The sequence below is a fragment of the Culex quinquefasciatus genome, chromosome 1 (genome assembly GCF_015732765.1).
Source record: "Culex quinquefasciatus strain JHB chromosome 1, VPISU_Cqui_1.0_pri_paternal, whole genome shotgun sequence".
Taxonomy (NCBI): domain Eukaryota; kingdom Metazoa; phylum Arthropoda; class Insecta; order Diptera; family Culicidae; genus Culex; species Culex quinquefasciatus.
Genome location: NC_051861.1, coordinates 57596273 through 57612324, shown reverse-complemented (window position 1 = coordinate 57612324; position 16052 = coordinate 57596273). Strand labels below are relative to the sequence as shown.

General features: G+C 40.4%; 1 protein-coding gene across 4 annotated transcripts in view; it reads right to left on the bottom strand.

Moving 5' to 3' along the window:
- The window catches only part of LOC119765323 (tachykinin-like peptides receptor 99D), a 265090-nt gene that overhangs the window by 105891 nt on the left and 143147 nt on the right, over positions 1-16052 (bottom strand). For 2 of the 4 annotated variants that reach the window (XM_038248961.1, XM_038248963.1), the window contains exons 5-7: positions 10921-11066; positions 10796-10849; positions 6900-7073 (exon numbers count right to left, since the gene is read on the bottom strand). In XM_038248961.1, coding sequence (XP_038104889.1) covers positions 6900-7073; positions 10796-10849; positions 10921-11066 — 374 coding nt within the window. The remainder of the gene's footprint in view (positions 1-6899; positions 7074-10795; positions 10850-10920; positions 11067-16052) is intronic. The other 2 variants (XM_038248962.1, XM_038248964.1) reach the window with 1 other exon arrangement.

The following is a 16052-nucleotide window of genomic DNA, read 5'->3' as shown; positions in this document are numbered from 1 at the left end:
TCCATATTTCCCGTCCTCCTCTTCCTCCTATTCCGCCACGAAGACCGCAATCTGGAATACAAGACAATTTGATTCGGTTGTCGCCCACTCCGGCCGGAACTTTCCGGCAGAAAAAGTAATTCAATCTAGAACACAACTTACCTTTAAACTGGCCAAAATCCTCCCAAAGCCTAAAACCAACAACAATTTGTTCGACTCGGTTGCAATCAAGTCCGAACAAGTTCAACTGAAGAGAACTGTCAAACTGTTTGCGTCGACGATAATCGACGTCGAATTGAAGGTAAATCGATGGAAAAAACAACGTCGGGCATGTCGAGTGTTTGTCGTACGTTTGTCGTCCTTTCGACCAATCGATATCGAAACGGTAAAATCAAAACCGTGCGACAACTCGTACGACGTGCGACATTTTTCAAACAGGGCCCTGACTGAAAAGTCCGTCGGATGTCCGTCGTTTGTCGTCCGTGCATTCGTACGACGTCGCACGACAATGTCGTGCGACTGTCGCGCAAATGTCATACGTTTTTGCACCAAAATGTCGTATTTGTCGTGCGATCGGTAATCGAAATTGTACGACATTGTCGTACGACATTCGACCGACGTCGCACGGTTTTGTTATTTAGGATGTCGTGCCATTGTCGTGTGCTGTCAATTCTAATTTTTAGGTTATGTTGCAGTTAAAAAAAATGTGGTTTTGTTTTTATTTATTTTTTTTTATTCAGACGCACAAAATTTCACAATAATATTAGCTTTTTCACTCAATTAAACTTTCGGATCGCAGATTCTTCTCAAAATTCCTTGATTTTCCTTGACCGCAGCTTCGGGCTTGGATTGGTGTTCTCCTGGCAGCATTTTGGTCATGCTGGACTTTTGATCCCCGACGAGCTGATCAAAGTTGTACAGGGATGCTAAGCCAAATTAGGATCTCCGACGGATTGATGGCCACCGGAGTACGAGACAATGTGGGTTTGTGGAGTATGCGTACGAAACAACGTGGCTGCTTCCGTGGGTTCTACGGATGCAACGCGGGACCACACGTGGACGGCAGGATCTGATTGGAATACGTTTGTTGCCTGAAAAAAGGATGCGTCAATCATAAATTGGCAAGCATTTATAAATAAAATTCAGATTTGAATAATAATAACATGAAAATTTCAAGATACTAAATTTCAAAAAAATCCTTGAAAAATAAAAATTGCATGACTTTTCAAAAGTTAAAACATCTATAAAAAAATAAAAATGAATGTATCTTAAAATTTTAAAATGCATAAAACGTGTTTGAAAATTTGAAGAAATTGAAAAATGCTAATTTTGTTTTTTTTTTCAATTTTTAGATTTTTCAAAATTTGAATTTTATTTAAAATTTTAAAGTTTAAAATCTGCAAAAACATAAAATAAAAATTGAGATTTTTTTTTAATGTTTAGAATTTTAAGAAAATTTTAAAATACGTAGGATATAAAAAAATGAATTTTCGATTTTTTTATTTAAAAATATAAATTATTTGAATTTAAATTTTGATTTTTAGAATTTATAATTCTGGAATTTAAAAACTTATAATTTTTAGAATTTTAGAATTCCAAATTCCAACTCGTGCGACTAACGTTTTCGGGAATTTAAGAACTTTATAATGTTAGACTTTAGGAATAATGAATTGAAGAATTTTAGTATTTAAGAATGAGGGAATTTTAGTATTTAAATGTTTGTCAAATTCAAAATTTTAATATTTTGAAATTTCAAAATTAAAAAAAAATTATTTGAAGACTTTGAGAATTTTAAATTCTTTCATTCTTATGTTCTGGAATGCTAGAATTTTGAAGTAAGAATGAAAAACTTTATAATTTAATTTTACAATTGAAATTGAATTTGAATTTATTTTTAATTTTTTGAGGCAGGAAAAGCCACCAAAGCAGTGGCACCAAAAATCTACTTCTTTTTGTAAACATATAATCTAAAACATAAATACATGAGTAACAAAATACAAATAACACGGCGGGACCCAGAGCTCCATCTTTGCGAGGAGCTCGGTATCAAATCAAATCAGCGTTGAAGTTTTTTTAAGCTTTAGTATTCTAGATTTTTTTTTTATTTTTCAGTTTGGAATGATTGGATTGAAAAGTTAAGAATTTGTGGTGTTCCATTCATCCTATTTTTAATTTCAACCGTAAAATCGCAATTCCAGCACACCTTCTCCATGGTTTCTTAAACATGACTCACCAGTTCCATTAGATATGCGTCGCAACCTCCGCGGAAAGTAAAACAACAAACACCAACCAGTTCCTCGATCGCAAACTGGTTCCTTCTTGTCCCGTCTTCCGGAATGCCCGCCGAGTATACCATATTTCCCGTCCTCCTCCTCCTCCTCTTCCTCCTATACCGCCACAAAGACCGGAATCTGGAATACAAAACACTTTTATTCGGTCGCTTGCCCACTCCGACTTTCCGGCAGAAAAAGTAATTCAACCTAGAACACAACTTACCTTTAAACTGCCCAAAATCCTCCCAAAGCCTAAAATTAACAACAACTGGTTCGACTCGGTTGCAATCAAGTCCGAACAAGATCAACTGAAGAGAACTGTCAAACTGTTTGCGTCGACGATAATCGACGTCGAATTGAAGGTAAATCGATGGAAAAAACAATGTCGAGCATGTCGAATGTTTGTCGCACGTTTGTCGTCCTTTCGACCAATCGATATCGAAACGGTAAAATCAAAACCGTGCGACAACTCGTACGACGTGCGACATTTTTCAAACAGGGGAGCGAGCTGAAAAGTACGGGAACGTGCTGCAAAAAAGTGACTTATGCTGGCTGCAGAATTCTGCAGAAGCTGCAGAAATTTTGCAATTCTGCAAGTACGGGAATAGACCTATTGTTTGCTTATATGTTGGGCAACGCTCGTGTGTGCGTGTGTACTTGAGTGGAGTCGAGCTGCGACCGGTCCGCCGAATTCATCGAAAAATCCGTGTTTTTTACCGGTAACCGCGGCGTGAGTGTCCGTTAACGGGTGGCGGAACCCGTGGTGGTCCAGTGCAACACAAAATTCGTGCCCAGGGATCGCGGAAATCGTCGATTTCGTCCCGAAAATAGTTTGTCGATCGCGGTTCAGATCGGGCCAAAACAATAAAACAATAAGTGCTCCCCGCGTGGCAACAGCAAACTCGTCGTCGTCGCCCGTGCTAGTCCACATCGTGTTAGTGTTGTGAGATGGTATCGTCGCCGTCGTTTCGACGTAGTGCGTAGTGCTGCTTGGAAGTGTGAAAAGAGAATTGAAGGCGCACAGTGGGTCGGAGTAGAAAAAAGTGCGAAAAATAAAATACGGCGAAAAGTTTTTTTTGGAAAAAAAAATATATAACAAGTGAGGTGTAAAATAAGCCACAGTGCACGCACAGCACACCCCCCCCCCCCCCCCTCCTCCACCGTTTTAGGCGTCTGTACCCCATGTCAGGGGCGGCCTAAATCAGCAAGGTGTTTGACCCCGTCAAGCCGTGAGCGGCTGTTCCCCACGTCAGGGGCGGCTCCAAAAAGAGGTCGAACCCCCACCCTCTTTGAGCGTCTGTTTCCCCAGGTTAGGGGCGGCTCAAAGAAACCGGTGTTCTGCTCCATCGTCGGGGTAAGCGTCTGTTCTCCATGTTAGGGGCGTTTACAGCAGATAGAGTTTGGACCCAACCCCCCCCCCTCCGAGCGTCTGTTCCCCAGGTTAGGGGCGGCTCGAAACAGCGTCTGTTCCCCAGGTTAGGGGCGGCTGATTAAAAGTCTCAGTGCCAGGGTGGGACTTTAAACAGTCCTGGTAGTATGGTCCTCCGGCGAGACGGGGGGTTGGTGATGGCTACACGCACCCGTTGAAAAACCAAGTGCAGAGAGCTCCAGATGCGAGCCAATCCAATCGCCGACCCTATTTTCGGGGATCCAGGGATTGGAAACTCGGGACTTGGAACTGCAGGTCTCTCAACTTCGATGGGAGCGACCGCATTCTTTCCAACGAATTGCGGGTCCGCGGTCTCGAAGTCGTGGCGCTGCAGGAGGTGTGCTGGGAGGGGAAGGACCACCGGGAGTACGGCGACTACACTATGTATTGGAGCGGCGGCAATACACGCGAGCTGGGGACATCTTTTATAGTGCTGGGCGAAATGGCGAAGCGCGTTAATGGGTGGTGGCCAGTCAACGACAGAATGTGCCGGTTGAGGATCAAGGGCCGATTCTTCAACCTGAGCATCATCAACGTGCACAGCCCGCACATGGGAAGCGACGCCGATGACAAGGACGCTTTCTACGAGCTTCTTGACCGCGAGTACAGGAAGTGTCCAAAACACGACGTCAAGATTGTCATCGGCGACTTAAACGCTCAAGTCGGCCAGGAGGAGGAGTTTAGACCGGTTATTGGGAGGTTCAGCGCCCACCAGCAGACGAACGAGAACGGCCTACGACTCATCGATTTCGCTACCTCCCGAAACATGGCCATATGTAGTACCTTCTTCCAGCACACCTCCCTATACAAGTACACCTGGAGATCACCAAACAGCTACCGGAGGAGTGGAAAGAGGGAGTAATATGCCCGATTTACAAGAAGGGGGACAAGTTGGAATGTGAGAACTATCGAGCCATCACTATTCTCAACGCGGCCTACAAAGTGCTGTCTCAGCTCATTTTCTGTCGTCTGTCGGAGCGAGCAAAGGATTTCGTAGGGACGTACCAAGCCGGTTTTGTGGAGGGGAAATCGACGACGGACCAAATCTTTTTGCTACGCCAAATCCTCCAAAAATGTCGCGAGTACCCGATCCCGACGCACCACCTGTTCATCGATTTCAAAGCCGCGTACGACTCGGTCGATCGCGAAGAGCTATGGAAGATCATGTACGAGAACGGCTTTCCCGGGAAGCTGATCAGACTGGTGAAATCGACGATGGACGGGGCACGGTGCAGCGTGAAGATTTCGGGAGCGATGTCCGACCCGATCGAATCGCGCCAGGGACTGCGACAAGGCGACGGTATCTCCGGCCTCTGTTTCAACATTGGGCTTGAAGGTGTTATGAGGCGGGCGGGCTTCAACATGCGGGGCACGATCATCAACCGGTCCAACCAGTTCATCTGCTATGCCGACGACATGGACATTGTCAGCAGAACGTTCGAGGATGTGGCCAGGCGGTACACCGAATTGAAGCGAGAAGCGGATAAGGTTGGATTGAAGGTGAATGTTGTGAAGACGAAGTATCTGCTGGCAGGAGGAACCGAGTCCCTTAGGACTCGCATAGGACCGAGCGCGACGATCGACGGCGACGAGTTCGAGGTTGTGGAGGAGTTTGTGTACCTCGGATCGTTGGTTACGTCGGACAACAACTGCAGCAGAGAAATTCGGAGGCGCATCATCACTGGTAGTCGTGCCTACTACGGACTCCACAAGACCTTACGGTCTGGTCACCTTCCCGGCGTACAAAGTGTACCATGTACGAAACGCTGATAAGACCCGTCGTCCTCTACGGGCACGAGACGTGGACGATGCTCGAGGAGGACCTGCAAGCGCTTGAAGTTTTCGAGCGACGAGTGCTTAGGACGATCTTTGGCGGCGTGCGTGAGAACACCGTATGGAGGAGAAGGATGAACCACGAGCTGGCGCAACTCTACGGCAAGCCAAGTATTCGGAAGGTCGCCAAGGCTGGCCGAATCCGGTGGGCCGGACACGTCGCAAGAATGCTGGACGCGCTGGATGCACGCCAACCGAACCAGACTATCAATCCGGTGAAGTTGGTGTTTAATTCGGAGCCGGTTGGAACGCGGCGGAGGGGGCGCAGCGTGCGAGGTGGTTAGACCAAGTGGAGGAAGATCTGAGAAGTGTGGGAGTTCCGAGTCGGAATTGGAGAGTAGCAGCCCAAGACCGAGTTCAGTGGCAGCGCATCTGGAGACAGCTCATGACCCGGAGGTTGTACGAGCAGTAAAAGTAAGTAAAGTAAAGTAAGCCATATAACCATACAACTAAAATCATACCATAAGAACAGTTCTCTCAGATTTCAGTCATTCGATTTTTTTTGTATTTTTTAATCCGATTGAAAATTTTTTGGTGCCTTCGGTATGCCCAAAGAAGCCATTTTGCATCATTAGTTTGTCCATATAACTTTCCATACAAATTTGGCAGCTGTCCATACAAAAATGATATGTGAAAATTCAAAAATCTGTATCTTTTGAAGAATTTTTTTGATCGATTTGGTGTCTTCGGCAAAGTTGTAGGTATGGGTACGGACTACACTGGAAAAAAATGATACACGGTAAAAAAAATTTGGTGATTTTTTATTAAACTTTTTGTCACTAAAAATTGATTTGCAAAAAAACACTATTTTTTATTTTTTGATATGTTTTAGAGGACATAAAATGCCAACTTTTCAGAAATTTTCAGGTTGTGCAAAAAATCTTTGACCGAGCTATGAATTTTTTAATCAATACTGATTTTTTCAAAAAATCGAATATTGGTCGCAAAAAATTTTCAACTTCATTTTTCGATGTAAAATCAAATTTGCAATCAAAAAGTACTTTAGTAAAATTTTGATAAAGTGCACCGTTTTCAAGTTAAATCCATTTTTAGGTAACTTTTTTGAAAATAGTCGCAGTTTTTCATTTTTTTTTAAATTAATGCTTGATTTCATTTCAACTTTATTGCCACTGAGACAAATTTAAAAGCAATTTTATTGTTGTGGAGCATAAATTTTTACTGTCCAAACACTTTGATTAAAAAAATACTTCTCGACAAAAAATCCTATTTTTATTTTATTTGGTACGAACAAATCTCGCTGATGTCTTTTATTTGTTTATTTGAATCATCCGATAACTTGTGGTCTTAATGATAAAACTTAACTTAACTAAAGACAAATGCTAACAACATGAAACACAACAACAGATTAAAGCTGATGAGGGTACCAGAGTCGGGCTCGTTGTTGAAACTGCGGGGTGGAGATGTTGGGATCGTACAGGTGGGAAAATACGTTGAATCGGCTACACATGAAACGAACTGGTTCGTGCTGTCCATAGTTGGTGTTGCGGTGAGCAAGTTGTAGATATTGGCGTTGACGAAGTGGCCGAGCAGGTGTGTAGCTGTAGCACAGTAAACGACGTACGGAAAACCTACTGTTACATTGGCATTGATCCGACTATTTACGTAGCGGCGTGATAGCCGAGTGGGTTGGGGCGCGAACTTGGTAATCTGAATATGACTCTCGCCGGATTGATGTTATTTTTGGGGTGAGCAGACCTGATTTTTTTCTTCGGTACATGCTTTTTGTGTACACGTTTTCTCATACAATATTACATGCTTTTTCTCGCAAAGGTGATGTGCATGCTTCTGCATGCGATTTTACACAGAATTTTTTTGCTGTGTAGCCTTATGTGTGGGACAGGCTTTAACCCACCGGAGGTCGCGTACGTGTACTTTGTACACAGTTTGTAAGGGCACTTGTAAGAAAGGCGAAAACACGCGACTTCCCGAAGGTTAAATGCGTTTTTCTCAGCTTACTGCTTTTGCACATGGAACATTTATGCAAATAGGGGAAAAACCAAAAATATTCAAAATTTTGTTCTAAAAATCTGGAGCAAATCCAGTTTTTTGCTAATAATTTACACGTAGTCTTACTTCAAATAGTCGCTAAAGGGTATTTGAGACATCACTGCCCCGAGCAGACGGAAATAACTTGGGAATAACATTTTTTGATATTTGAAAATACTAGGCTAATAACATTTTATGTTATTTATAACGAGATTTGTTATTCGTCGTTATGATTTTTTGTTATTGGATTCACGGTGAGTAAGAAGGGATTATTATGCAACTTGCATGCACTTCGGAAATTCTCTCTGGAGGTTGTTGGGGGATTAATCTGAGTCAGAAAAATCGACTCCCAAAATATTCTGTCGGTGAAAACTGATTTTATCTCGATTTGATGTTAAAAAACCTAATAAATCACCTAAAACCCCAAAAATACGTCTAAAATTTCAGTCTTACTCTGGACAAAGATGTAAATTTTCATCAAGATATCAATTCTTAATTCCCAAAATATATTCCTGACAAAGTACACCTTAAATCGATCCATTACTTGAGTCCCAGCGTCATCAGGAGATGTAAAATAGTGTTATTTCTAAAAACATTATTTCAATTTGCTCTGGTAAATAAACTGTCATGTCTGAATTCAAAAACTAATGTTGTAGCATTGTTGCAAACAAAATGAAGAACAATTTTGCAGAAAAAAGTATGACATCTCATCCATTTTCAGTAAAGTTATGTCTATTTTAGTGGGAAAATTGATGCCAATTTTCAAAATTATTCGATATTTAACTCATTTCTGTTATAAACAGCTACTACGATCAAACTCAGTAGGATGTAACAAAAAAATCTTTTTGGCAGGCATTCAGGGGCTAGTTCCGGTGCACTATGGTACATTGGGTGGCCAAGTTTCAAAAAAGTGACCTTCTCCAAATATTTTTTGGTATTTTTTTCTCGAAAGTAAACATTCTGACTAAGAAAAATCCAAATTTTCAAAGCTCTAAGTTTGTTCATTACGGAGATACGCAAGCTGAAAGTCAAAAAATGGAGTAAAAAACAAGCGTTTTTCGTAAAAAAGGCTGATTGTACTTTTTTTGCTAACCGATGCTAAACATGAAACTAAGATCACTTGAAAGATTGGATTATAATCTAACATTGCTGAAATTTCCAGCCTGCGATTTTTTGCGTTTTCGGAGATATGCCATTTTGAACATTTACGTTTTATCAAAATTTGCTGCAATCTACATATGCGCCCGTTTATTTCACTTGCTTTGCTACCTACTTCGTGGGCATCGTCGCTTCAAAAATCACTGGTTTCACCTGGTTTCAAGAAGTTCGAAATGACTTTATTGGAATTTTCTGTTGCCTACATTTAAAATTGAGTACCTTAGTCAAAATAAGGTATTCGTACCGAAGTTTCTCAAGCGAAATTGGAGAATCTCAGTTTGATACCGAAAAAAGTATTCAGCAAAATGTTGACTTAGCATGATGAATTTCTGCGATCAATCCATGAAACTGATCCACATTTAAGTTCTATGTTGGTTTGTACAAAACATCATAAAAAGTACCTTTAACATATCCTGAAGCTGTCACAAACTCTATAATCAAATGAATTTTAAGAATATGGTTTGTATTTTATCGTTTTACTTCATAATTAATATTGTGGATAAAATTAATTTTTCTGTTATTTGATTTAATAATTAAAATATTCGCAATTTATGCCCATAAGGGTGGGAGGGGGGGGTGGTCTCAAGTTATACGGCATGGACTCACAAAAAGAAACACACAACAGGAAATAATAAATATTTGACTTAAAATGAATTTATTACGCTTAACAAAAATTTGTTGGTGGGGAGGAGGAGAGGGGGTGAAAGAAAGAGGAGGGAGGGGTTGTGTCCTTAAAGTGGGGTGGGAGCTTATCCATAATTTAATAATATAAACTTGCAATATAATATATATGCAATTCTGTTTCACTTGCAAATGTATGAAAAGACTATTTATTATAAACAATCAACTATTGAAAAACATGAAAAGTCATAAAATCGACGTATATCATTTCAATACCATACAATTACCTAAATTTGTATCAAAAAAACATTTAAAAAGCAAAAAAATAATTTGGCCGCCTGTTTGTATGGAGATGGCCCATAGTGCGGTGGAGGTACTGAGCTCAAATCCCAAATATGAGCTTGGTTGAACTTAATAGGAGCTGTCGCTTTGCATTTGAATTTTAAATGGGTTAAATACCCGTAAAACAAACATTTTTTTCACAAATGTAGCTTTTTAGGCACTTTGGCCACTGAAACGTTTATTTTCAACATCATTGGCGTGTAGAACAGATCCTAGTGCATGTTTAGTATATATAACATTGAAGTTTTTAGCAAAATGAAATGGCGCAACGCCTATCTTTTCTGCTCAGCCGTTTTTTCGAAAAAACCAAAACATTGTAGCCCTGAGCTCCAGAGTGCTTCAATTGTTCTCCATTTTGTTTGCAACAATGCTACAACATTAGTTTTTGAATTCAGACATGACAGTTTATTTACCAGAGCAAATTGAAAATATTTTTTTAGAAATAACACTATTTTACATCTCCTGATGACGCTGGGACTTAAGTAATGGATCGTTTTAAGGTGTACTATGTCAGGAATATATTTGGGAAGTTAGAATTGATATCTTGATGAAAATTTACATCTTTGTCCAGAGTAAGACTGAAATTTTAGACGTATTTTTGGGTTTTTAGGTGATTTATTAGTTTTTTTAACTTCAAATCGAGATAAAATCAGTTTTCACCGACAGAATATTTTGGGAGTCGATTTTTCTGATTCAGATTAGTCCCCCCAACAACCTCCAGGAGGAATTTCCGAGGTGCATGCAAGTTGCATAATAATCCCCTTCTTACCCACCGTGGGATTGTTATTGTAACAACAGACTAATAACATTTTTAGTTATTCTTCGAACAAATCTTTGTTATTATTTTTTGTTATTTTAACAACTAATCCGATCATCCCAATAACAGTTGGAGTTATTCTTCCATAACAAAAAATGTTATTTCAAAGTTGTTTTGGCTTTCAACCAATATCAGACCAATAACAAATTTTGTTATGATAACATAAACTGTGATTAAACCCTTATGCAAAAATTGATTTTTCAGGAAGATTCCATAACACTTTCTGTTATTTTAACAGAATTTGATATTGAAATGGCATGAATTTTGTTATTACCGTCTGCCCGGGGCTTGCTAAAATCATCAAGAACTGTCTAAATTATTGCTTAGACAACTCACCATGTGATCTCCGCTGTGAACCAGAACAGTTGTACAGGATTGACCGTTCGGTATCTTTGAACAAAATAAGAAGAAGAGAACAAGTCGTTACGTTTTCTTTAAGCTAAATAGCAACTAAATCGTACCGTTTCGTATAATTCGATGATGATCTGGTGATGTTGAACATGAATATCGAGAAGTAACCGCACCAGCTCTTCTCAAACCACTAAAGTCTGGACTCAGCCGAACAAAAGGACACCAGCGGAAGAATTGTTGAAAGCCTCGGCGAAACCTATTGATTCGTTAGGGATGATTAAATAAAAAGGAGTTACCCCGAGCAGACGGAAATAACTTGGGAATACATTTTTTTGATATTTGAAAATACTAGGCCAATGACATTTTATGTTATTTATAACAAGATTTGTTATTCGTCGTTATGATTTTTTTTTGTTATTGGATTGTTATTGTAATAACAGACTAATAACATTTTTAGTTATTTTCGAACAAATCTATGTTATTATTTTTTGTTATTTTAACAACTAATTCGTTCAGCCCAATAACAGTTGGAGGTATTCTTCCATAACAAAAAATGTTATTCCAAAGTTGTTTTGGCTATCAACCAATATCAGACCAATAACAAATTTTGTTATGATAGCATAAAAATTTATTAAACCCTTATGCAGAAATGGATTTTTGAAGATTCTATAAAACTTTCTGTTATTTTAACAATATTTGTTATTGAAATCGCATGAATTTTGTTATTACTGTCTGCCCGGGACTGCACATATGCGGTTAATATATCTGAATACAGCAGTTCCTATGAAAGTTAAAGAAAAAAAGAAAATAAAGTGATTTGATTTGGCTCAACCTGTGTTCCGTGGCTGAACTAATGAGACCCGTTTGTTTTACTATTAGGGAGGCCCTACGCCGTGTTAGGGTAGTCTAAAAAATGGCCATTTTTGTCGATTTTCACAAAAACCACTTTTACAAAAAATCATACACGAAAAGGGGATCCAAACCGCAAAATCAGCAGAAGGATTTTCCTGGTTTGATTTTGCTGATATTTGCGAAAAATTACACTGAACCAGCGAAGTTTTTGCTGAAATCCAGCAACTTAGAACTACTGGTTTGTTTTCGCTAATTACTGGGAAAAATATGTGACAGCAGAAAATCTAGCGAAATTTTTCGCTGTTCACAGCGTAGTTCTCTCCTTCTCTGGCAGAAATTCTACTGGGGTAGCTGCAGAAATGACTATTGTCATTCTCATCTCAGTGTTGATTGATGGGGAGTCAACAAGCTTTTGAAACTAAGTAGTTTCAGAGTAGTACACAAAATTTGTGTAGTGAAGAGGTAGAGTACAGTGAAATCAACCACTCAATTGAAATTTAATGTTCTCACAGTGCTGGTTTATCATATCAACAAATCCAACGAGTAAGTAAAAAATAAAAAAACAAATCAAATTATTCGCTCTACAGCATTGCCTTGTCGTTCTCGATTACGAGATTTCTACTCGAAACTAGGCGTCCGAAGGCTGGATTGTTGAGGCAATTGCAAACCTCTTTTAAACCTTAGCTTCCATCCATCCCGGGATTCGAACTGACGACCTTTGGATTGTTAGTCCAACTGCCTACCAGTGACACCACCGAAACAGGAGCCAGGAGACGACTCCTACACCTGGACTGAGCTAACGACCTTACCTTTTTTAGGTTAGTCCGGGGCCAACATTTACTTCCCGTCCGACGGAAGGCGTGATCAGACAAATCTCGTCTCAAAATTTGCCACCGGGACCTTTTGGGATTGAACCCAGGCCGACTGGGTGAGAGGCAATAACGCTTACCCCTACACCACGGTCCCGGTAATAACTAACGAGTAAGTAAACAAACACTATTGTGTGAAACGGGAATTTATTTGCAAACTCGTCAAAATAAACATAAATATGTTTTGAAAACGTTTCCAACAAACTATCACTGATTGAGAAACATTGTTATACATTCAAACCCCGATAGTTTGACACCAACTGTTGTCAAACGACACCCCTTTTAAACAGAGTTCACACACACTACCAAACGTTTGTTTTGAAAGTGTGCGTGAGCACCGTGTAAAAAGTGACAGTTAGTCACTTCTGTTCTGTTCTGCCTCTGTTCTGCCTCTGTTCACATAAATGTCCCATATGCAAAAACAACAAGCTAAGAAAAACGCATTTGAAGTTTGTCTCATACATAAGGCTAAGTGTTAAGTTTTCGCGAACAAATTTGATTTCCTCCTGATTTCTAGAACAAAGTACTAGATATTGTATGATTTTTCTAAAAGAGCACACGATTTTGATCCAAAAAAAAAAAAAAAACAAAAAAATCAAAAGCGATGAAAATGTATATGGGACATTTATGCGATCAGGGGCGGTACCAGACGTCAGCGAAACAAAACGCTGATCCAGAGCCAAAACCGCTGGACCTGCAAAAAAACTCACTGAATCAGTGCATTGTCTCTCGAAACCAGCAGAAGAATCCTGGTTGATTTTGGAATCTGGCAGCTCTTTCTAAACCCCAAACACCGAAAGTTTTCATTAAACCAGTAAATGGTTCGATCAAATTTGACTGAATTGGGTCCTAAAATGAAGCTTAGATTGCTGATATTATTGTTTACAGTGATAAAGCTTATTTTTCTGAGTACAATGACCCTTTGTACGACTACATAGAGTTTAAAATGGATTTTTAAATCAATTTTGAAAAATTAACCTCGCGGTCCTTCTTGACAGAAAAGCTCCTACTTGACAGCTCGTTCCAAGGGGACCATAGTTGATCTATCGAAAAAATGTTGTCTTGTCAAAAAAATTAATTCACATTAAAATGAAAAAAAGTGATCAGAAATGGTTTTAATCGTGTTTTTTACCGTTATACATAAAAATTGACATAGGGCTTTAGTAGCCAATTCCAAACAGCGAAAAAAATAGTTTTAGCGAACTTTGTCGCGTTTTGGCTTTCCGTGTAACTCCTCGCCATTTTAACTGATTTTAGCTGTCTTGGTCGCAAATGAAAGATGAGCCCGTGGGAGTCGCTCAACCTGCATTCCTGTCACACATGAGGTCTGCACAGCTGATTCCACGTAGATTTTTCCCGCCAGTAATGACAGGAAACGCTGACAAACGGAATATGTGCCAAAATCATAAGTGGTTTTTAACATATGAAGGGAAATCATCGTGAACTGGAACTGCCGGTCGTTAGCCCGGGTAGAGTGGAAACGTTGAGATGATTGTTGTCCTCTGCTCTCATCTCGCAAAAAGCCATACAGAGAACCACGTCCCTTTCAACCGGCTCCGTGGCCTAATGGCTACGGCTTCTGTCTCCCAAGCAGAAGGTTCAGGGATCAGATCCCGGTCGGTGCCTTTGAAATTTGAAATTTGGAATCAGGAATTTGAATATGAATAAAAACTAAAATGAATCAGGTGGGATTCGAACTCACACCTTTGGTGGTGGTCTGGGACGCTAAGCAGTCGGCCATCAGAAGGTTTACACTCTAGCAGTGAATTGATCTGTAGTGTTGAAACATGTTATCTCTTCTTCCATATTATTAAATACGCGCTGATCCCTGATTTGCCTGAGGGGATTGGAAGTCTAAATATAGATCGAGTTTCCTTCAGATGCTTGCTTCTATGTTTAGGCGGGGCCAAACAATGCCCAGCGACCTCGGAATTGGACCGCAAGGAGCTCTGTCATTCTGAAATGGGTCGTTGGAAGCAGCGCGAGGGCTATCACCACCTAATACCCGGGACTGAGATAAGCTGTATCAGCATTCGGCATGTACACAGTCTGATACAAATTATACTTTCCCATAATTTCGCTACCGGTTAGCGGGTATTGGATTGGACCACACACACACACACTTGGTCGCAAATGAAAGATGATAAGTTTGACTTTCAAGAAAGATATTTTGGAATTCCAAAAATCTAGCCTGACATTTGAAAAAGTCTTATGAAAACTTCAAATGAAATTTTGGCGGTGACTGGACCAAGAGCCTATAACTGAACATATATTTTTTTACGAATTTCTCGTACAATTCTACATTTGGAATTTTTCTAAGTTGAAATGTTTACTATCAACTAACATTGACGAAAAAAATATTCAAAAATGTAACATTTTGTATTTTTGGCCACTTGCTAGCCCCTAGTGTTCCGCCTCGTAAACAGTAGATCGCGCTTCTTAACCCGACTCGGACCAACACAACTGGTGATCTATTCCCTTCTGGATTTGATTGCTTAGTAAAGGCAAGGTAGCGTATCATCACAAGCTGGACCTTATCATGACACCTTAGGGAGGCGACCTATGGAATGTTAACATCAACCTAAACATTGTTAACATTAAGCAAGCTTCCCATGCGCCAGTGCCAACGCACACCGCGGGTTTGGTTTTCTAGCTTCGGCACGAGCCTGAACCCATTGTGTGTTGGTATTTTGGTTCATCGTACCAGCGCACCACGACAATCTCGGCTCGTCACCTCGGTTGTGTGTCTGGCACTCACCCGAGGCATGAACCCAGCGTGCCGTGGTACGCGCCGTGGTATTGAAACCGGTTTGTACCGCCAGCGCGTACCACGGCACGTACCTCGGCTCGTGCCGAGTGAAGCACCTTGGTTTATACGCTGGGTTCATGCCTCGGGTGAGTGCCAGACACACAACCGAGGTGACGAACCGAGAGTGTCGTGGTGCGCTGGTACGTTGAACCAAAATACCCTCGGCTCGAGAGAGTCGGGTGCGGGTGTAAACCGAACAAAGCAGGCGCAAAGCAAAACCGAGGAACAAGTGAACCGCGTGTACCGCACGGTGCAGGAAAGCTTGACATTAAGTTTAGACATAGGCACTGAATCCGCTTTGTAAATACGGCCCCGATACTCTTCATCGGTCATAGGGAAAATTTACTTTTTTTACTTTTATCAAAAAAGGGCGAGATTCAGTAACAGGATTTCGAGATATGATTTAAAAAAAATAAAAACTGGGTTTTCTGGTGCGCCGCGCGCAAAAACGAGAAAATGACGAAAACGTGAATAAAACAACCTTTTTCACAAAAACTTCGAACCTAATAAATTTCAGCGGTGACTAATACTTTGGGTACCATTTTTTTGTAAATAAAAGACGCAATTTTTGGTACCCAAACATTTATAGGTCATTGCTAATTTTTTTAAGCTACCATTAGTGGGGGTGACTATGGGTCAAAAACCCGATTTAATATCACCAGAGGTGAAATAGAACCTTTCTCACACAATGATGAAACTCCGAAAAATATAT